At 34.0% G+C, this 24555-nt stretch overlaps 1 protein-coding gene across 1 annotated transcript in view; it reads left to right on the plus strand.

Annotated features, from left to right (window-relative positions):
- Positions 1 to 3132: 3132 nt before the first annotated feature.
- LOC123523051 (stAR-related lipid transfer protein 5-like) overlaps positions 3133 to 24555 on the plus strand; it is a 46722-nt gene continuing 25299 nt past the window's right edge. The window contains exons 1-5 of the mRNA XM_045300649.2: positions 3133 to 3286; positions 7146 to 7198; positions 17908 to 18040; positions 20348 to 20465; positions 21568 to 21661. Coding sequence (XP_045156584.2) covers positions 3194 to 3286; positions 7146 to 7198; positions 17908 to 18040; positions 20348 to 20465; positions 21568 to 21661 — 491 coding nt within the window. The 5' untranslated portion in view covers positions 3133 to 3193. The remainder of the gene's footprint in view (positions 3287 to 7145; positions 7199 to 17907; positions 18041 to 20347; positions 20466 to 21567; positions 21662 to 24555) is intronic.

Consider the following 24555-nt stretch of genomic DNA (forward strand, 5'->3'; position numbering starts at 1 on the left):
ACTCATGTTTTACAAAATAGTAGATGGACTGGTTGCAGTGCCAATGCCCTCTTGCCCGCTTCACTAGACACATGTACCCCTATCATACTGTTCCTTAATATGGGAAATAACTCTTCCAGGTATGTTCAGAAATATAGGTTGAAGGTCAGTAATTCAAATCAAATCCTTCTTTGTTTCATATAAAATCGACAACTTCAGGTCGTTTTTACGTAAACTTTTTCCTACACCTATTTTTCATGAAGGTTTTATCATAAAGTGTTTCTAGTGAAATGCCAGTCACTTGTGGCCTGCTATCCTAAAATGATCCATATTTGCTCTTGTGCGCGCAATAAACCCCATCTACAAAACTTGCCACATGGGATGTATAAACATGAAAACTCTCTCATTCCATTCGGAATATATTGTAGCAGTGAAAAGATGTAATTTAAGCAATCGTTCAACACGAATTTGTGCAAAAAAGGGGAAAATCAGGATCTATTTACTTTGGACTTCTTTAGACTGAATTAATGACATTATTCCTTAAAGGTTATATAGCAGTAATCCGGTCAAAAATGTTCTTTATTTCTATCTAGCTCAATAACTATTTAGATGTAAGGGAGAAAATGATGAAAGAAGACACTTCTTGTATACATCTATATAGTCCCAATACGTGACTCAAGTTACCTCCCCAGACGGTCCTTCAACAGTCTGAACATTGATTCTCCACTAAACATGCAAATTAGTGAAATTCCAGTCCCACGTGTGTATTTGCTAACACAACTGTAACAATGTTTGTTGAAAACTTTATATATGTCATACAGTAAGTAGAATCAGATTAAAATTTAACGTTTTGACACATTTGAGCAAACTACATATTTATAATGAGCTTCACATGGACGATTTTGCCTTCAGATATATACGTTACCAAACTTCGGGGAAGCCAGATAACCAGGTACATGCACCTAATATGCTTTAATATTATGATTTAAAATCCATAAGTTATTATATTTTTCACCATGGAATAATCAATCTTTTTAGCATACAACTGCAAAAGCAACAATATTTCTAATAGGCGATATTATATGAATAATTCTTTAAATCAAAATAGATACGTTACTACTATTTCCAACCGAGTATCATTTACCATTATAAGCTCATTAGAAAATTCATACACATTAAACAATCACACATTTTCTACGTTATTGAAGGTTTTTTCATAAATGTGACAATAAAAATGGATCTTCAGAGTTTTATTGATTTTTTTTTGCACACTAGATACGTTACAGATAGATACGTTACCGATTTTTACTGATCGAGCCTTTGGTTGACTTTTTCTCCTGCCTTAATGACGTTGTGTGATTATAGTTCTGTCACAGTATGGGAGGGATGCTAAATGCTGTTTTGAAATCCATTTTTATGATTATTTTACTTAAAACGGGTAGATTAACTGCTATGAATCTGGATAACATGGTAAGTGTATTTTTTCTACAGCTTCGTATACAGTTATGAAAAAATAAATATTGTATTTACCCAGTACTATTATGTTATGAACACATGTCAATATTCGAACTTGATTAGCATGATTTGCAGTTAAATTAAATAACTGTGCCAATGTCAGTAATGGTAACGTATATATTATTTATTTAACGTATCTGTTCCATATAAAGTGTTGTGTTTTACTACAGGATACGACAAAATATCAGTTATACCTTTGAATCAGAAGCAGGGTCGTGTTAGGGTTTATAATTGGAATAAACATAACTATTCTTTGCGTCATACTGTTACTATATACAAATAAAAGAATAAACCAAATATAATTTCTAAAATTTTCCTAAAACATGGCGAACTCAAGAGTCGAAATGCAATGGCCGTGACTTGAGAAAAAAAAAAGTCACAAATCTACAACAACTAATAATTATAGGAGAAGTCATGAGTAGGTGTTAAAGTTTGTGAAATTGTCGTCATTTCTTTAGCAGATGTGGTCACCAAAACATTGCTGACAACTTGTGGGTTACGTTAAATAATGTCATTTGTGATATAGCACGTCCGCATTCATTGGCAGATCACAAAGGATCATGCACTTAAATTGATTGGAGCTAAGTTAACGTTTATGCCAAAAATTGGCAATAGATACGTTACCGCCACTTGAAACATAAAAATTAACAGTAGGTGTCCGTTTTTTTTAATCTGAAACTACTTTTAAACACTTATATTGAATATTTCATAGTGTAAGCGAGTTAATATGTTTTCATTTTTCTTGTTTTTAATATTTCGTATCCTTCTAAATTAATATTTTGTTTGAATATATACGTTGTCATGACCTTTGATTACAAATAGTGATTTGAAGACATATTAACATTTTTGTTCAGGCTTAATTATGTCAGCATCTAGACATGACATGTCGGTTGTATTATTGTATCTTACAGCTTCCATTTATACATTTTGAAACAACAAAGACGGCACTGATCAATTTGAAAACAGAAACTTAAACATTATTTTGTACACAGACAGAAATTGAAAATATTTCTTCGAAAAAAGCACATTAGTTCCTCGATTTTGCAATTTCTTAATGCAGAATAGTCGTGTGAATGTAAATCACAAGCTAAATAAGACATGTATATGCTCATATTATTAAACAGGTGCTTTTAGTTAAACTAAAGATAAGTAACGTATCTATCTAAAATAAAATGAGAATTTAGTATGACTTACTTTCAACCTAAATACCGTCTTTGTCTACGAAAGCTAAGAAAATCTAGTATTCTTTTCACTGATATTCAAGCATTAAACCTCAAAATAATGTTCTTAAAAGTTATTGTGTGCTTTACGTCCATTTTTGAGTTATTAAATGTTTAATGGAGAATCAATGAGAAATGAAAGTGATAACTACGTCACGAGTTGGACTAAGATCTATATGGGTCTATATCATCGTATTTTATTAGGTTATTACCTTTTATTACATATCTTTTTCATTTTTTAGGTTTGAGCTGGGACGAAATCAGGTTATTAGTGTGTCTAGACCTATTTTCCTGTGACTATCTTTTAGTGTATTTATGCCAAATAAGACCGGAAATAAACAACCTTTGCGTTGATTGGATAAAGTTGGCCTCAATTATGCAACGTTTTGTCACGTGACAAATGTCAATTGAGCACATGTTTGTTTACATTATTACCGTTAATGTCTGATTTTCATTCACCACACGGAAGGTAAAGGAAAATGAACAATTTCAGAGAAAAGGCGGAAGAAGTGGCGAAAAAGCTTCAGGATTATCACAAAACAGTGGATGGTTGGACTGTCACAAAAAAAACGGTAATATTTTCCTTTAATTTACACTAAAAAGAAACAACTTTCCTCTTAGCAGTAAATGATTCGGCTCAATGGACAGTCACGATTCTCACGTGGTCGGGTATCAGTTAGATATAGACTTATCGTTAATTTATGATTTTAGGATATCCTACTGATAATTCTTTGTAGGTTTACTGGAAATTATGGATGTTGTCATGTTTGTTGGAAATTGTAATCAAAACGTACCCAAAATGTTCATCTACCATCAAACAAACAGGTGAACATTTTTTTTTTTTTCTTTGGAAGTGGCTAGGAGTAAGTTAACCGGACGGGTCTAGAGGTCTGGTAATCAATATACATGTATGTATTATTTTGTACTGTACATATAACCAGTGTATAAGTTATAATTGCTGGTAAAAGCTATGATCAGTTGTCATAAAGTTGCTGTTAAGGTTTAGAATTAGGCCTTGAGAAACAAAAATCAAACAACACCAAATCATAGAAAGAATTAAAGAGTTGTTTGACATGAAAATTGAACAGCATGTAAAACATGTATATTACTTTACGCAACAAGTGTCAGTATACTGATATAAACATTGAATTACAGAAAATGACTGCCTATAGGGGCTCCACTTCTGGACAGTCAAACGCCTTTAAAAACTCACCATTTTTGAAGAACTGTTACACATGTTCGTTTTGATGCATTTGCAATAGCGTGTGAGTGGTGAAATTTCACATAACAAGGTGGAACACAGTTTTCAGCAATTGTTTAGCTTTATTTCTTTACAAATGGCATTCATTTTCAAAGGGAGACAACTATTTCTCGACAATTCATTAAAATAATCAGAAAAAGTTGTCTCCCTTGGAAAATGAATGCCATTTGTACTTAAAATAATTGGAAAAAGTTGTCTCCCTTTGAAAATGAATGCCATTTGTACTTAAAATATTTGGAAAAAGTTGTCTCCCTTTGAAAATGCATACCATTTGTAAAGAAATAAAGATAAACAATTGCTGAAAACTGTGTTCCACCTTGTTATGCGAAATTTTATCACTCACACGCTATTGCAAATTATGCATCAAAACGAACATGTGTAACTGCTCTTTGAAAATGGTGAGTTTTTAAAGGTGTTTAACTGTCCGGAAGTGGAGCCCCTTTAGGCAGTCCTTTTCTGAAATTCAATGTTTATTTCGGTATACTGACACTTGTTTCGTAAAGTAATATACATGTTTTACATGCTGTTCAATTTTCATGTCAAACAACTCTTTCTATGATTTGGTGTTGTTTGATTTTTGTTTCTCAAGGCCTACTTCTTAACCTTAAATATATTACGTCTTTTTGTAAATATTTTATTTATAATTTAGCGCTCACTCGGGTTCGAGGCATATTGATGATTGAATATGAAATTTTAACAGCGTTTTCCGGTAGTCACCGTTATTTATTTGCTCAGTGAGTAAAACAAATTCAACAATTCATTTGTGTCATGAGCACAATCAGTGTCTTAAATATTAAAGAAAACATTAAGCTTAGTAATTTAATTAATTAATCAGTCACAAGAAAAACATGAATTGGATAAAAACTTCCAATTAGGGCATACAAATTGCTATTTATTAGTTATCAAATTTGCGATTGTATTTTTTCTCAGGATTAAAGAATTATAAATACTTCTGTTTCCTGTCACTTACAATGTATATAAAACGACGAGAAAAATACGAGAGCTTACTTCTGAAATTATCTCTCATTTTTAAAAATAACATATAGAGTCCACTTTGAAAATAACATTCTCAGTATTCATATTGACCACAGGATCGCCCTCTAGACTCCGGGTCTAGAGGTTGGTTACCGGATCCTTAGCCTGACAGCCTTTTTTCTTTTCCGGACCTGTTCTTAAGAAACTGATTCGTCATGTGGAATGAAATGTAAATATTCTAGTATTATTCAATATTAAATTGTTGTTTTCTAAAAGAATACAGTTGTTCATGACAGTGTTGGTTTTTGTTTGAGTTGTGAAAAATCTAGCTACTAATCAGATGTGATTCTTTTAGCTTGAAGTATAGGATTTTAATTGTTTTGATTAGTTTTACTCATTCCGCTTATCAGGATGACTTATTTCATGATTCTTGTATCATATATAGTTGCCACCTGTCTACTAATGGACACTGTCTATCAGTAAAATCATAATGCTGTCCTAAACATCAAATTCATTGGACTATGTTTTGCTATATTGTATTAAACAATTATGTTATCAAGGTACAAGAAACAGCTTTGACATTGGCTAGCCGCTAGGAGTCTGGTAACATTGCAGCAAAACATTTCCAGGTCCTTTGAAAGTGGGTACGATAATACATTCTGACTTTTTAAAATATGGTTTGACTTGAGCCCTTTGGTAGGAGGTGCATAATCCTTGTGTCTAACATGATTGAATGACTATTTCAGTGGTTAAATATATACTCAGTGAATGAATTGCATGCAGACTGTTCATAGGCATAGACCCTTTGAATCATGGGCAAATACTTTGGACCATTGACCAGCAAGCCATTGATTATTTAATTGTATGTGTAAATGACATCAAGCCTTTTAACAGTGGTTCAATGTCATTTTGCATGTGTAGGAGAGTTTCCCCACTAAAATTGGAACATGAAATTGAGATGTCAATCATCTTACTCAAAACTTTATATCAGTAGTATTTTTAATTGCTGAAGTTGTAGCAGTCAACAAGAGTCAAGTTGAAATGCTATCAATTTGTTCAGATTTCTGGATGATAACTCAAAAAGGCTCGGACCTAGGATCATAAAAGTTGATAGGGTGGTCGGTCATAACCAGCAGATGACCCCTATTGATTTTGAGATCAGTACGTAGGTCAAGGTCACAGTGACACAGAACACTTAAACGGTTTCTGGATGATAACTCAAGAAGGCTTGGATCTAGGATCATGAAAATTGATAGGATGGTTGATCATGACCAGCAAATTACCCCTATTGATTTTGAGATCAGTAGGTCAAAGGTCAAGGTCACAGTGACCCAGAACAGTTAAACAGTTTCCGGATGATAACTCAAGAAGGCTTAAGCCTAGGATCATGAAAGTTGATAGGGAGGTTGGTCATGACCAGCAGATGACCCCTATTGATTTTGAGGTCAGTAGGTCAAAGATCAAGGTCACCGTGACACGGAACAGTTTAACTGTTTCCGGATGATAACTCCAAAACGCCTGGGCCTATGATCACAAAAGTTAATAGGGAGGTTAATCATGACCGGCAGATGATCCCTAATGATTTTGAGGTCAGTAGGCCAAAGGTCAAAGACACGCAGACCTGAAACAGTAAAATCGTTTCCATACGATTACTTGAGAACGCTTGGGCTTAGGATCATGAAACTTAATAGGGAGGCTGATCATGACCAGCAGATGACTCCTATTGATTTTGAGGTCAGTAGGTCAATGGTCAAGGTCACAGTGACCTGCAACAGTAAATATGAGCCTAGAAGATAACTTGAGAATGCTTGGGCCTATAGGATCACCAAACTTAAAAGGGAGGTTTATCATGACCAGCAGATGATCCCTATTGATTTTGAGGTCAATAGGTCAAAGATCAAGGTCACTTTGCCCAAGAACAGTAGAACTCTTGTGCATAGTGACCAAATAATTTCTGTTCCTTTTGCAATTACTGAATGCATCAAGGGGGGCATTTCGTGTTCTACGAGCTCTTGTTTCTGTTGATATTGTGACTACTATACCAAAAAAGTAAATAGATATTGGCATATTTTACAGATATAGAAAACTGACAGATAATCATTTAAAGAGTACCAAGAAATTTAGATTGGAAAAGAAATCACAGAAATTATAATTCACAAATATATGTATAATTTTTTTAAATCTTTATTCTGCAGAAAGATGGTGAAACTATCTCATACAGAGTTTCAAATGAATTTGATGGATACCTGTAAGTATACACTTTGTCAATTCTTTGATTGTTATAAGTACTTTTTTATACAGTATATATTTTCTCTTTTTCTTTATTGGTTGGTTTGTCACACCAACTCAGTTATAGCCTATACAGGTCATGGCAACTTTCCAGCTTTTCATGGTGGAAAAGCCCATGCAGGTGCTCCTTATTTATATTCAAAGGCATTATTTCAGACATCAGCTGACATCTGCATGGGTAGAACTGCTGCCTTGACTTTCATAAAACTTTGTCAGAATGTTTATCTCTATGAAGCCAATTGTGTAAAATTCAGGTCAGATTTAAAACTGGGTTACATGATTTCAGAATCTAGGTAACTTCATCAAATCATAGAAAAACATTACTATATATATAGCACTCAAAAGGCCACATTTTTCCCGTCCCTCCGTTTATCAGTTTCTGATTGATAACTGAAGAACACTTAGTTCCACAGGTGTCAAACTTCCTAGGACGATTGCCTGTAGGCATTGAAGTACTCCTATTGTTTTTGGGGTCAGTAGGTCAAAGGTCAATGTCACAGTGCAGTGACCTTGAGGCTGAAAATGGTGTCCAATCTATAAGTTAAGAATGCTAGAGCCTATAGGCCTCTAACTTCATAGGATGATTGCCTGTGGTCAGTACATGACCACTATTGTTTCTGGGGTCAGTTGGTCAAAGTTCAAGATTACAGTGACCTTGAAACAGAAAACAATAACTGGAGACTGCTGCTGCACACAAACCTCTAATTTGGTTGGCAAATGACCCTTACTGATTTTGAGGTCAGTTTTTCAAATGTCATGGGCAAGGTCATGGTGACCTTGACCTAGAAATTGGTTTCCATCTATAACTGTTTGTATATCAGTGTTGACGTACCATGAGTTTCCTATTGATAACTGAATAATGCTTTGGCCTACAAGCATCAGACTTCTTAGGATGATTGCCAACCTCTATCTTTTTGGGGAGTCAGTTCATCAGAGGAAAAAGTTCATAGTAATCATGGAAAGCCATCAAAGGGGGCAGGCATGCATATTTTATAAACATATCTTGTTTGTTAATTTTTTGTACGTATGGTGGTATTTCACTTAGCATCAAACAGCGGAAAGTTTCAGGACCTTGCTGTCTCTTTTATACATGTTCATATCATTGTAATCTTTTGTTTTAAGGATGTTGAATACTTGATCATTGTTGTTCTCAGAAAATTTTTGTTGGTTAAGATTTAGAACGTAAGCTGGTATCTTATTAGCATACCTGTCTAGACACACGCATTGCGCGTGTGTCACACGCATTTCGGCCCAAGATCACGCTCACACGCCTACTATTTAAGGTCACACGCATTTTAAAGAAATAAAAGAATCAATTGTTTTTTTGTAGATAATTATTGAATCAAACTTGGAGGTGATGGTGACACGGTGTTTTCATACCATATAATACAGCTTTTACATTCACCAATGCAATGTGTTATTTCTACCGCATGAATAAACGTCACAAAAAGTAAACATCGAGGGAGACTATTCAAAACCAGATCTATTTTGTATTAAAAATCTGAATTTTCCATGTGATGGTGTTTCCGACTTTTAGGGATCATCGCCCTCCAGACCCCCCACCCCCCACCATGAGGGACAACCTTCCCTTCGAACCCCGATCACACTCGTGGCCTTTGTGGAGCCTTGACAGCTACATGTATGTATTAGCATTATTGTGGCCTGAAAAGGTATATAATTTAGTTGCCCTTTTTGTACTTCTGCATGTTATGGAATGAAAACCACATAACCATTCCATATTGTAAATATTGTGGTTTAATAAATTTCTCTTTGTTACTGTGCAAATATTGTTTTGTATAATTATACATGATTTATACATGATAAGAAGTATGTCAGTAAGTCAGAAATGAAAAGAAAATAGGCAAGTTTTTCAACAAGGAAACTGTGAAACAATAACATGCATTATTAATTACCCAGTCAGAATTTAATACATTTCTTCCTTATTTACTTGCTCAAATAAAAAATGGACATGCATCTAACAGCAGTTAAATTTTTGAGATTTAATCTTTATGCCAGAATAGTGTAACCCTCCATCTTTTTTCGTGAGTTCGATCCCAGGGCGGGTCGCATGTTCTCCATGACGAGCTGATAAAAGACATTGTGTCTGAAATCAATTGTCCTCCACCTCTGATTCATGTGTGGAAGTTGGCCGTTACTTGTGGAGATCAGGTTTGTACTGGTCCATATTCCAAGAACACTTGTTAGGTTAACTGCCCGCCATTACATAAATGAAATACTTTTGAAAAACAGCATTAAACCCAAAACAAACAAACTAATATCTCTAAAGTTAGACTTGATTACTTACCACCATAATATATGTGTAAGTCCCGGACAAGATTTTGTATTTTATTTAGCCCTTGGGTAGTCCTAGAGGGTCATATAAGGTGACAGAGCAGTGCTCGCTATTTTAACCATGTTTATGTCTGGAAGGTTTTTTGATTCAGTTTGAATCCATATGGCAAGGAAATAGAGACATACATGTTTTTATCAGTGAGATTGGGTACCTGGAGAGCTCTACGTTTTGAAGAGAGGTCATTGAACATGACCGGGTACTGTTTTAATTTAGATTCTAACATGGCTCGATTTGATTTACAGTTAAACAAAGAAGGAAATCAAGTTCTGTATATTCTGCGATAAACAACGGTTGACGCGCAGACCGGTAAGAGAGCATTATGACGTCAAATTGCCGCATGACATCCGATACATTACTCCTCGGGTAAATGAAGTCCAGCATAATAATTATTAAAATATGTCGATGAGCATGTCAGAATGAAAACAATCAAGACCTTCTTGTGATTTATCGTCTAAATTACCACCTTTTATCGTACAAATGCTTCATTATCTAACCACTCAGGCTAATGCCCTCGTGGTTCAATTCCTACGCATCTGAATGCTGAACCATGGTAAATTAGATAATAAACCACTCAAAGGCCTTGATTATTTGTTAAATATTTCACTGTTTGGCCATATCTTTTAAGGTTTTCAACCTTATTATTTAGTTCGAGCCGCTACCTCCGGAACTTACCTGACAAATATGACTAATTGCACAGTTTATAAAACTTTTGCACTTTAAACGAAACGTTATTTGTAGCGATCAGTAGATAAAGACTTAAAATTCAGGGACAGTATTTTTTACAACAACATATTTTGACATAAAAAGATAAAGTTATGATTGGTTAAATGCATTACCTCCCTTTTATTTGTATCAGTGAACTGGAAAGGTTACAGGATTGCAAGTTAGTTGCAATCTTAAATAGTATTAAGATCGCAGGATGCCCGCTGTAAGCTTGCGAAGCAAGACTTTTCCACAAACTTAATTTCTGTGCGAGCATCTGCAAGCATTATATTACATGACTGCAATCTTTTTAAGATTGCAGTAAGTTTGCACAAGCTTATGGCAAACTTCTCACAAGCTTGCCACATGCTTGTATTTTGGTTTGGGATCACCAAATCATAGAAAGAAAGAGTTGTTATACATGAAAATTAACAGCATGTAAAGCATTTATATTATTCTACAAAACCATTGTCAGTATACTCATATATATATATTGAATTCCAGAAAGGGACTGCATAAAGGGGCCACACTTCTAGACAGTTCAACGCCTTTAAAAACTCATTATTTTTAAAAAACTGTTGCATGTCTTTGTTTTGAAGCATTTGCAACAATATCCCAGTGCTTAAACTTTACATAACTAGGTTAATATGGTTTTCAACACATGTTTACTTTTATTTCTTTACAACTGGCATTCTTTTTTAAAGGGGGACAACTCTTTTAGAATATTTTAAGTATCCAATTCTATGGGACAGAACAGTAAAAAATGTATTGGACAGATTTGGTTGTTTGTAAAGATGTTGATCATTTACTAAAAAATTCTATTGCTAAACCTTAAATGTTCTTGATCTCAGTTCTTCTTGAACATTTTGTTTCAGAAGTCATGAACAATTTTAGTGTGATTCATGAACATTTCTTTTAAAAGCATTTTGTTCCAGAAGTGTGCTTGCACACACCAAATAATCCCCTGTGAACATTATAGCAACAGTCATCACCTTAGCGCAGAAAGTGAATAAGTCCTTCTTTAAGTCAATCCAGTTATTTACTTCTTGCATCGAGGTGACGATTACTGTTCAAGGGTGCATCATGAATTTTTCTTTAACATCATTGTCATTATGATTAGTTGTTGGTAAAAAGATTTTGCCTTGTTCGTGAAAAACAATTTCAAGAAAATTTAATCATCTACCATTCAACTACATATTTTATCTATGTATTGTAAAACCTTTGTCAACAGATGTAATAAAAGTACAGATTGAAATGTGTGGTTAGTAATTTGCAATTTCAGAATACCGCAGGTCAGTCTGATGATGAATTTTACAATCTTCCTGAATAACTTACATCATAATTATAAATGCACAATGAACTGATTTTTACTGAATACAAAACACAAACCTTAAACTGCTAAACTTCTAAAATGGACTGGTCATGATCATTCAATTTGGATAATACCATTTATTATTCGAAGGGGTTTTCACTGAAAATTTACCGAATGAATAGCGAACAGTGCAGACCATGATCAGCCTTCACGGAGGCAGAATCACTTGCCGCCAGCAGGCTATGGATTAAAAACTGTTCTCTTAAAAACTATCCTAGGTGTTCCACTTTTACAAAAAATCATCAGATTTCACAATGTCAGAGTAATATTTCCATGCAGACATTCAGCTTATAATGATCATTTATATTCCAGATGTCAGTCCATTAAATAGCCAATAAACTAATAGCTAAAATCTGTTATATATAGTAAACAGTATTTCAAACGTGGATAAAGTTTTCCAGATGCATTGTGGGATATTAATTTGAACTATAGTTATTAATTGTCCTTCTGCACATCAGAGCAAATAATAATGATAATAATAATAATAATAACAACTTTATTTAATGATGCTGCACATTTTGGGCAAGCCCAATCTTCCATAAGGGCCTCTAAATATACCTATTTTTAATACAAGTTACAAATATTTACAAGGCAAATGATTTGCTTTGATTTTTTAATTTTAAGAACTTTACTATATATTCAGAAACAGTTGCTAATTATGTTTAATAAGAAAGTATCATGAACGATTAGAGAAATTGTTAACTGTTCTTAGTTAATGTTCATTTATACAGTTCAAGTACAGATATTAATGTTCATTTACAGTTCAAGTACAAAATGTAATGTTACTATATATATATAGTTGAAATTTTGTTGATAAAAAGGTAAGACTTTGAGTTACGTAACTCAAATCTTCAACCCTTAGCCTGCTGGCGGCAAGTGATACTGCCTTTACGACCAGTGCAGACACATCCGTGCAGTCTGATCATGGTCAGCACTGTTTGCTATTCAGTCAGTAAATTTTTAGTAAACACCCCTTCAAATGATAAATGGTACTGCCCATATTGGAAGATGGACCAGTCCATTATAGAAATTTAGCATGGTAAGGGTTAATAATGTAATTCAAGTTAATTATGCAAGTTGAAAATTCAAAGATTCTAAGTCAAAATTCAGAGATCTATACTATCTAGAAATTTTGAGTTACATATTAAACTCAGTATTTCCAAATAAGGTATTTTGAAATTTAGGATGGTGATTCCATTATACAAAGTTGCAACATACAAAATGTGAGGTATTATTTTTGACAAGGTGAGTGAACAATGTATCAAATGCACTTTGTGAATCAGTTCAAAAGAATTTTAAATTAGGATGCATGAATAAAAGATTATGAAGTTAAGTAAGTGCATTTAAAAACCTGAAGTGACATGCTGTTTTCAGCTCGAAACGACATATTCAGAACGTTGAAAGTAATTGAATTCAACAAGTTGGATGTAATTGCGTAGAATTTTAGGCTTTTCTTTTTGTAATTTATGATAATTACATGTATTTCTTTATAATCAGGATTCATGACTCAGTAGTTATTTACATGCTTGATGACAATGAGCAATGTAACAACTTCCGTATAATATTATTTTTTTCTGTTTGAGTAGTTTTTACTTGAGCGGTTGTCCGTGTCGGCGTCGGCGTCGGTTGTCGGCGTCGGGTCTGCGTCGGCGTTGCTGGTTAAGTTTTTTTGTAGGTCAGCTTTTCTCCTAAACTATCAAAGCTATTGCTTTGAACTTGGAATACTTGTTTCACCATCATAAGCTGACCTGTATAGAAGAAACATAATCCATCTTGATTTTTGCAAGATTTATGGCCCTTTGTACTTAGAAAAATATCAGATTTCTGGTTAAGTTTTATGTTTAGGTAATTTTCTCCTAAACTATCGAAGCTATGCTTTGAAATTGAATACTGTTCACCATCAAAAGCAGACCCTGTACATCAAGAAACATACTCATTTGCTTTTTGCAAGAATTATTGCCCCTTTTGGACTTACAAAATCAGTTTTCTTGGTTAAGTTTTATGTTTAGGTCAGCTTTTCTCCCTAAACTGGGAAAGCTATTGCTTTAAAACTTGCAAACTTGTTCACCATCATAAGTTGACCTTTTACAGCAAGAGACATAACTCCATCATGCTTTTTGCAAGATTTATGGCCATTTTTGGACTTAGAAAATATCAGATTTCTTGGTTAAGTTTTATGTTTAGGTCAACTTTTTCTCCTTAAAACTATCAAAGCTATTGCTTTGAAACTTGCAACACTTGTTCACCATCATAAGCTGACCTGTACAGCAAGCAACATAACTCCATCCTGCTTTTTGCAATAATTATTGCCCCTTTTGGACTTAGAAAATCATTTTCTTGGTTGAGTATTATGTTTAAGTCAACTTTTCTCATAAACTATCAAAGCTATTGCTTTAAAACTTGCAACAGTTTTTCACCATCATAAGTGGACACTGAACATCAAGAAACATAACTCTATCCTGCTTTTTGCAAGAATGATGGCCCTTTTTAGACTTAGAAAATCATGGGTAGGACAATATTTCTATTACACAAAAAAAAATCAGATGAGCGTCAGCACCCGCAAGGCGGTGCTCTTGTTATTGCTTTGTCACAACTTACAATACAATCTCAAAATGTCCGTTATAGTAACAGTAGTCTAGCCCTTATCATGCTCGACAGGACTGATTCTGCCTTTGCGACCAGTGTATATCAAGATCTGCACTGTTGAATCATCGCCATTCAGTCAGGTTTTTTTTAGTAAGCGCCCTTTCTAACAGTTAATGGTACTGTCCGAATTGAAAGATGGACAAGTTCAGTTATACAAATATAGCTGGGTAAGGGCTGAGGCTATACGAGTGTATTGGAAGGCAAACCTACAAGCAAGTGTAACATTAAAGGTGGTCAATCACATTTAATCAACATTTAATGACATTTTTTACTTTTTGTATATTCTGGTAGAGAATTACTTAAGGAACAAAAAGACCGATTACATAGAGTTAGATTCCTATTTGAAATGTATATTTTATTATTTTTTATAAAATTTTGTAATTACTCCCCTTTAATATGAAAGTATATAAAAAGCTGGGTATTTCTTTTTATTTCGATACAATGTCTAGTTTTACATTTGCATTTGATAGACATATCAACTGTTGAACAATGTGAACCAAAATGCAAGTTTTAAAGCTGTGTGTAGCTTCTGAATTCATTTATTTCCAATCTATCATGGTTGCGCAACCAAAATAGGCAAAGGGAGGTAGTAATAAATTTTCAAACTTGCGTTTCTAATGAATTCCATCTAAATACATAATTTTTAATGCAAATATTTTACAGATATATTACAATATGTCTAATATTTATACATTTCCTTAAGCAAAGTATGTTTATCAAATTTATACTTACGATAAAATAACTCTATCTTGGTTGGGCAACCAGGATAGGAAAATGAAATTTTAAAAATACCTCCAGTGAAAATCTAATTTGTATTAAGTGTTAAGTGAATATAAATGAGTGTAAATGATCAGATGCTAAAGTTTCGAACAAATCTGTTACATGGCCAAAATCTGATTATCCACCTTTAAACAGTTAGTGCCAAGTAATTCGAAGAAGGGAGGAGTGTAGTGTTTATAATTGTCGGAGAGGTCTTACCTGATGAACTGTACTGTTCTTCTGTTGAAATTAGGGTGAAAAGAATAAATAATTCATATTGAGTTGACAGAAAATATTAATAATGAAACAGGCTTTGTAAATTATTCACAGCTGCATAAACAAATTAACTTATATAAATTTAATTGCTTGCAACTTGCAGTTGTAATTTAATGCCTTTAGTGAATGTCATGTTTGCATACAGTATTTCACCTTTGCATTAATGAAGGCAAATAATCCACATTTTATGAGAGGGCCAAGATTATTTATACTGTTACTTAATTTAACTGCAAAAGTTTTGAAAAAAATAAAAATTTAGATTAATGACAGTATACCTTACATAAGTGGTTAAAACCTATGACCTAAGCCCTGCTGGGTGGTGTTTGCACATTCTCATATTTTATGATATCCTGAGTATGTTTGAAAATTATCAATATAAATACTTTTTTTAAAACCATGTCATCCATTTATGTTGTGTCATAAGTGATGTCTGTTGAAAGAGATATGGCAGTTTGAAATTTGAAAAAATGGCTGATCATGGAGGCAGCCATTTTAAAGTGTATATGACATCATTTACACACTGCTGAATTCTTTGTTAAGCAAATAATCTTTCAAATAGATTTAATTTCATATGTTTCTTGAAAACATGGTCATTTCTTTCATTGAAGCTGGAAAAAGTAGAGACATCATTTTACAGAAATAAGAAAGTACAGTTCAAAAATGTATCTAGAAATTCAATAAATCAGCCATTTTGATTTTTGTTGCCATGGAAACAAAATGGCCACCATTTTGATCAAATATTTAAATGCTCATAACTTTCTCATTTTTAAGCTAATTTTGAAAATTCTTTCACGTCTTTAAATGATTTAAGAAATCCTAGCAGATGGAATTAACCTGAACAACATTGCCTTCCATACTGAAAATAATGAAGAGCTGAAAAATGATTACATAGAAAATTTAAATTTCACCAATTTGATATATTCAAACATTCAGTGAATTTTGTGTGTGATATCTTTAAGTCACTACACACATTATAGCTTTCATTCAGATCTTTTAATATTTGGCAGAGATAAAAAAAAAACTAACAACAAAAACAGGAGTGTAGTTAGAATAGTTGTAAAGTGTACCTTAAAAGTTCATAGTTTGTTGTAACTTTGATATAGTAGGCTATAAAATGAATTTATGTATAACATATTTAACAGGTTAAGACCTCCATTAATCAGTTTTAATGTCAGAATGAAGACAATTTTATCACCTTTCTCTCATTTTCCTTGTCAAAATTATTGAATTAATTTAAGGTGGTTCAACAAGAAGTGCAGGCATAATGACATTTATAGGAAAGATCTAGAATAATGCCATTTTCCTCACATTTCCTCTGTTATAAGTGTACTGTCTTAATTACAGTTAATTTTGACAATAGATTTTAAGGTAAAATAAACCAGAAGTATAACATAAAATATGCGGCAATGTAAGGATTCCAATTAAAGACCCGCTCCAGTCCTACCTTTTAACCTTAAATTGTCACTGAAAAAGCATGAAAATCCTGACTATGAACAGTGACGCCTGTCAAAATAGTGTCTATTTTATATAAAATTCTATATCAAATACCTGTGGTTTTGCATGCTAAAGTGTGGCGCATGGCCGTTAAATGTTACCTATTGTAATCGTGGGTTGCATACACACAAAAGAATTTGAATAGCCGCGAAGCAGGACTTTAATGTTTGGCAAATTGTAAAAAAAGCACTTGGACCTATACAATTTATATGACATTCTAACACGACCAGCTAATACCTACATACTTGAAGAGCAAAATCTGTCTCGGGTTATTCTGCAATAAACTTGAACTATGCTGCGCGCGCTGTGTTTTGGCTAAATGCTGTGGCATAGTACACAGTTGCAATTTACGTTTGATGAAAATACTCCTCTGATTCTTGTCTTAACGTTATTTGAAGTAAATCGTGTTAGAATTGAAATAATTAGTACCTAAATAAAGTTTATCGTAGAATAACCCTCCGTTGTTGTTCCTATGCGTAGAAACTTATCACTCAGGCCTCCGGTCTTCGTGATATATTCATACGCATAAGAACTCCAAACTCTGGTTATTCTACTATAAACCTAATTTTGATACTTATTATTTCTTAGATATGATTGGAAATAAGTAAATCCACAACTATGAAATGTTTCATTCAAATCTACATTGTGGAACTTTTCTTGTATGTGACAATGTCAAATTAGCAGCCCATTGTAAAAATTTACAGGGGTACTGGTATTTTGGAATTGGTCAAACAAAAAATGAAGCATTGGCTGAATTTTCTTTTTTATACAATGTGCTTTTAAAAAATGTGATGTAATAAATAAAAGCCTGGAAAAAATTTGTTTCAAGCATGTAGAACTACCTTAAAAGATAAACAGTTGAAAGAAAGTCCTTTTCAGACACCATAAGGAAAAATATAGTGATTTTTTTAAGCATATTTTGAGTCAAACTTTTGTTGTATGCACCAAGACAGTTATTGAGGTAGTTATGACAACTAGAACAGAACAAAGTGACAATAACTGGACAAAAAGCCTTACCTTAATCAAGTTAAAACAATAATATAAACCACCTTTTTGCCAATTTCAGGTACAAAGGTGAATGTATTATAGACGCTCCACCAGCGACTGTGTTCCACTACGTAGATCCAGTACCCGAAGGTCCACGTGGAAATTGGGATTCAGATATGAAAAAGATTGAGATCTTAGAATGGTTGGATAAGGTACATGTATTCACCATTTTGTTATTCATATTAACGGTATATTGAGACAAGGTTTCAAAATATTTGTGGTGATATTGTGCAGTTTGCCTTGTGTGTGCTGTGACCTCACCCCCAACCCATATAATGATTTTTAGCTCAACTATTCGAAGAATAAGTACAGCTATCCTACTCACCACGGCGTCGGCGTCACACCTTGGTTAAGTTTTTCATACCAGTCCACATTTTGACAAAGTCTTTTGAGATAAAGTTTTGAAACTTTCAACACTTGTTTACTATCACCATGTCCAGTTATAGGCAAGAGCACATAACTCTGTCAAGGATTTTGGCTGAATTGTGGCCCCTTTTGACTTAGAAATCATGGTTAAGTTTTTCGTACCAGTTCATATTTTGACAAAGTCTTTTGAGATAAAGCTTTGAAACTTTCAACACTTGTTTACCATCGCCATGTCCAGTTATAGGCAAGAGTACATAACTCCATATAGAGTTTTGGCTGAATTATGGCCAACATAAAAAATGTCATGGCAACAAATGAAGTGTTGCTTTATTTAATGGTGTCTCCAAATTATGAGAAGGTATATAGTTAAAACTTGAAAATTTGGTTTTATTGACAAACATTTGACATGATAAAGTATAATTGTATCCTATCACTGGGGAAAGAGACTGTTAACCTTTACCCTGCTAAATTTCCAAAATGGATTGGTCTGTCGTTCAATTTGGACAGTACCACTTGCTTATAAAAGGGGTGTTCACTGAAAATTTACTGACTGAATAGCGAACTCAGACAGAGTGCATGGATGTGCAGGCTGATCTTGATCTGCACTGGTCGCAAAGGCATAATCATTTGCCGCCAGAAGGCTAAAGGTTAAAATGATAATAACATTACCATGCACTATGTTTATATTGAAATATGACAAGGGATAAAACCATATTGTTGTGTTTCATCTACATATCTTTTTTGTAAATGTTTATTTTTGTTATCACATGCCTTTTTGTACCTTTATCACTTTTAAATGCAAGTTTATGTTTATGCAAAAGTTAAACAGTCATATATGTAAGTGTTTTATCCCTGGCTGTCTGGCTTCAACTTAAAAAAAAGCAAAGTACAAGATAATGTTGTATTTTTGTGGCTATACTTGTTTAAGTACTTACAATAATCAGTGGTGCTCATACTGTTTTTGCATTCGCTTCCATTAAATTCTTTGAATGGTTAAAAGTGATTTTGCAACTTAACGCTTTTGTGTGGGTTTGTAGTTGTCACATTACCATCTCATCTGTTAAGAGAAGGATTGGCATAGTATATACACATTTTAAAGCTACTCGCCCACAGTTTGGGTGAAATTTTTCAAATTGTTCATTTCCCCCAAGTTTGGCATAAAATATATATATGACACTGAAAAATAATAAAGTGGGTGAAAAGTTACATATTTGTAAAAATGCAAGAATATAAATTTTCTGCATTATTTCAAAACCGTTGCCATGGGTTTCGTCCTTCTGCACTATATTTTTGTTTATTTATAAAATAAGAATATCTTGCTAAAATATATGCCAATAAGTTTGTACCAATAGTCACTTTCAGTGTACTCGCATTTTATGGAGTTTTGAGAGAAATTATTTTTCACCTAAAATGTATGGGTTAGTCCCTTTAATACTGAGATGTTACAATCACTGAAAGGTTTCTAAGATACTGCATTGCTTCCGTCAGCTTCAGTCTAGTGATATTTCAGAAAATGACAAAATCAATACTCTCAAAGTAGACTTTGATACAAACTCTAATATGAAAGGACCTAAAATAGGAGTGAAGTATCACTAATTATAGTGGCCAAGAAATGTTGTTAATGTATCTTGAGTAGAGACGAGAAATTTCCTCTTTTAGTTAAAGCAGAGAAATGTAAAATGAAATATATTGGTTTTAATTCAACTACAAAGTGTGTAGAGACATACCTTACTGGCTCAAGTCAGCATCACCATCGGGCATCCCTGTCCGCACTTCGGTTAAAGATTTGATGCACTTCCACTCATCTCTGTTATTATTTGATGGATTTGCTTCAAACTTAAAATGGTTGTCCCTCATCTTCATCCACATCATATTATATACACAAGGCAAATAACTCTTACACCAATATTTCATGAATTATCCTTCCTTTTTTCTTAAAATTTCAAGTTGGAAATTTTGATGTACTTAAATTCAGTCTACCTCCGTTATAACTAACTAGATTTAATTCAAGCATGGAAATTTTATTTTCAGCCAGATCTCCTTGTGAACGGGGCTTGCAGAAATTGATTTTTATATGAATTTTTTTTTTTCAGCCAGATCTCCGTGTGAACAGGGCTTGCACAGCTAGTGCTTGTATGGGTTTGATATCACCGAGAGATTTTGTTGATGTTATACTGACAAAAGAAACCGACTCTTATATCTCAACAAATGGTAAGCCATAATTTATTTTCTTAAATTTATAACCCTTACCCTGCTAAATTTCTATAATGAACTTGTCCATCTTTCAATTTGGACAGTACCATTAACTGTTAAAAGGAGTGCTTACCAAAAAGATACTGACTGAAAGGTGAACCGTGCAGACCATGATCAGACTGCACGGATGTGCAGGCTGATCTTGGTCTGCACTGGTCGCAAAGGCAGAATCACTTGCCACGAGCAGGCTAAGGGTTAATCAGTTTATTCAAGCATGTCATCAACATAATAGTTTATAAAAATGACATTCCTCTTTTTCTGAGCATGTCTGTAAAAGTACTGAAGAGATTTCAACAAAACTTTGAATGTAGATAAGTATCAGTTTGGGGAAATGCAGGTTACAGTTAAGAACTACAATCTCTGCCACAAGTTTTTGCAGAATATGTATTCCCGTTTGGTACATTTCTAAAGAAAAAACTAAAATATCGCATAATGATCACTTGAAAACAAGTCATCATTGAGTACCCATTGATTCCATAATAACAAGATAGTATACAGTTGTTGAACTGCTGGCTGGCCTGTAGTCAGAACTATTGCCTGAAGTCTGAAGGACCTAGGGTCAGTTATATATTTTGATTTTTGACAGGTAAACCGTTCAGTAAGTGTTTTATTGTATGATAGACCACAAGTAAATAGTCATATATTTCCTCAAGTTGGGCATTCAGCAAAATGTGGTGTTGAACTATAGACTGGTCAGTAGGACAAACTAATGGACCAGAGATTTATAAAAGGAGCCTATCTTTTTACATTTATAAAGACTTCATTAAATTTTTAAGTGAACTCTGCCTAGAATTGTGACTGAAAATATTTACTTTATTAATAAATTTACAGGCATGCCTCTTGAAAAGTAAAGTTTTTTTTAAAAAAAATTCTCGTCCCTCAACCACCAAGGAAAGACCAGCAGATTTTAGCTATATTATGGCTATAAGTGAAGGCCCTTATAGGTTCGAACCTGCAAACCACATGCAGACAAGAAGTATATCAGCATGTCATAGTGAAGGATCATTGTACAGTTTTCATATCTAAAATATTTCATTAACTCTTTATATAATATTTGTAGGTGTCAGTGTTAGTTATGAGAAATGTCCCGAGGAGAAAAAATATGTACGAGGATGGAACTATCCATGTGGACTTATATGTGAAAAATTACCAGGGTAAGTAGTTAAAACAAAAAAAACATTTTACGTAAGTCTTGTGATGAACATGCCCATCTTTCAATTCGGAGAGTACGATTAACTGACTGAATGGCGAACATTGCAGCAAATCATGATCAGACTGCACAGATGTGCAGGCTGATCATGATCTGCACTGGTCGCATAGGCAGAATAATCATGTCTAGCATGATAAGGGTTAGGTCTATTTCATGTGAGGATACTATCCAAGGTTGGTGGATCTACCCGGGTAGCCGCCCATGCTTGAAATCATGCCCAGAGACACTGAGTTCCTTTACCGTCCGAAACTGGAAACTTGCCATATGACATGATGTTGTTTTGGTGTGTCTTTAAAACTTAAACTTTTCCCTACATAGCCAGTTTCGCTGCAGTAATGAATAAGAATGTAGCTTGGTTCCTTATTATGTGATATAACTGTTTGTATGAATGGTGTTTTATAATCTTTCACATGGTTTTTTGATAAGATGTCTGTGAGAAAGTGGTAAATATGCACAGAATGAACCTTTCAACACTTTCAGGGGGCTTGATCTGCTTAGCAGTATGTTTATAAAAATGAATTTTAACGATTTCCGCAGTAAGCAGTCTGGGTACATACGTACTAAGCAGTAGTTCAAATTCCAGGAAAAAAGCCGTGAGAAATTTCTGTATCTGGATATGTAGAATAGATATAATCGTTACAATCATCTTGCACTATCAGAAATAGATCAGCTGTAGAGATCTGCCAGAAATTGATGATACAACCTATCAACAACAAAAAAACACATGCTAATTGTTAGCATACTTTTTTCATTTATTTATATAAAGTATATCTGACTATATAAAAATTAGTCACAAGTTTATGATTTGGGCTAGCATCTAATTTTACAACCACCAAATTCCTTTTTAGCTCATCTGATTTTTTGAAAAAAAATGATGAGTTATTGTCATCACTTGAGCGGTTGTCGGCGTCGGCGTCGGCGTCGGCGTCTGCGTCGGCGTTGCCTGGTTAAGTTTTATGTTTAGGTCAGCTTTTCTCCTAAACTATCAAAGCTATTGCTTTGAAACTTGGAAGACTTGTTCACCATCATAAGCTGACCCTGTATAGCAAGAAACATAACTCCATCTTGCTTTTTGCAAGATTTATGGCCCCTTTTGTACTTAGAAAATATCAGATTTCTTGGTTAAGTTTTATGTTTAGGTCAACTTTTCTCCTAAACTATCAAAGCTATTGCTTTGAAACTTGGAATACTTGTTCACCATCATAAGCAGACCCTGTACATCAAGAAACATAACTCCATCTTGCTTTTTGCAAGAATTATTGCCCCTTTTGGACTTAGAAAATCAGTTTTCTTGGTTAAGTTTTATGTTTAGGTCAGCTTTTATCCTAAACTATCAAAGCTATTGCTTTAAAACTTGCAACACTTGTTCACCATCATAAGCTGACCCTGTACAGCAAGAAACATAACTCCATCCTGCTTTTTGCAAGATTTATGGCCCCTTTTGGACTTAGAAAATATCAGATTTCTTGGTTAAGTTTTATGTTTAGGTCAACTTTTTCTCTTAAACTATCAAAGCTATTGCTTTGAAACTTGCAACACTTGTTCACCATCATAAGCTGACCCTGTACAGCAAGCAACATAACTCCATCCTGCTTTTTGCAATAATTATTGCCCCTTTTGGACTTAGAAAATCATTTTCTTGGTTGAGTATTATGTTTAAGGCAACTTTTCTCATAAACTATCAAAGCTATTGCTTTAAAACTTGCAACAGTTTTTCACAATCATAAGTGGACACTGTACATCAAGAAACATAACTCTGTCCTGCTTTTTGCAAGAATGATGGCCCTTTTTAGACTTAGAAAATCATGGGTAGGACAATATTTCTATTATACAAAAAAAAATCAGATGAGCGTCAGCACCCGCAAGGCGGTGCTCTTGTTTTCAACTTGTTTCCAACCTAGTCCCACCCCCTCTTCAAAACGCTTTAATACTTTAATAATTTGTCTAAGTTGTCCACTGAAACAATGCCAGAAAAAATTATATGTCTCATTACTCAGTTTTAATAATAATCTAGTAATACAGGATGTAGTTTAACCCTTACCCTGCTAAATTTCTATAATGAACTTGTCCATGTTTCAATTTGGACAGTACCATTGACTGTTAAAATGGGTGCTTACCAAAAAGATACTGACTGAATGGCGAACAGTGCAGACCATGATCAGACTGCACGGATGTGCAGGCTGATCTTGGTCTGCACTGGTCGCAAAGGCAGAAGCACATGCCGCAAGCAGGCTGAGGGTTAATAAGTCATTTACATTGTGACTTAAGTACTAGTATACATCATGTACATAGTTTAGCTTCAACATTAAATACATGTTTTGCTACCTGAAGAGTATTACTGTTTGTAGCTTTACTAATAATATATGTTTTTAAGCTTAATACTTAGTCATACTCATTGAAGCTAATTCATACCCTAGCTAAGTCGCCATAAGACCTATCATGTGTCGGTGCGATGTTAAATCCAACAAAAAAAAACAAAAAAACAAAAAAACATACCCTAGCTAATTTTGACTTCTAGTATTTACTGTAGCTGAAGTAGTAATTATGTCTCCCCCAGGAGACATATTGTTTTTGCCCTGTCCTGGAGAACCACTTGACCCAGAATGTTGAAACTTCATAGGATGATTGGTCATGAAGAGAAGATGACCCCTAATGATTTTGGGTTCACTCCGTCAAAGGTCAAGGTCACAGGGGCCTGAACATTGAAAACCATTTCCGATCAATAACTGGAGAACTACTTGACCCAGAATGTTGAAACTTCATAGGATGATTGATCATGAACAGTAGATGACCCCTATTGATTTTGGGGTCACTCCATCAAAGGTCAAGGTCACAGGG

Source organism: Mercenaria mercenaria, chromosome 8, assembly GCF_021730395.1.
Source record: "Mercenaria mercenaria strain notata chromosome 8, MADL_Memer_1, whole genome shotgun sequence".
Lineage (NCBI taxonomy): Eukaryota > Metazoa > Mollusca > Bivalvia > Venerida > Veneridae > Mercenaria > Mercenaria mercenaria.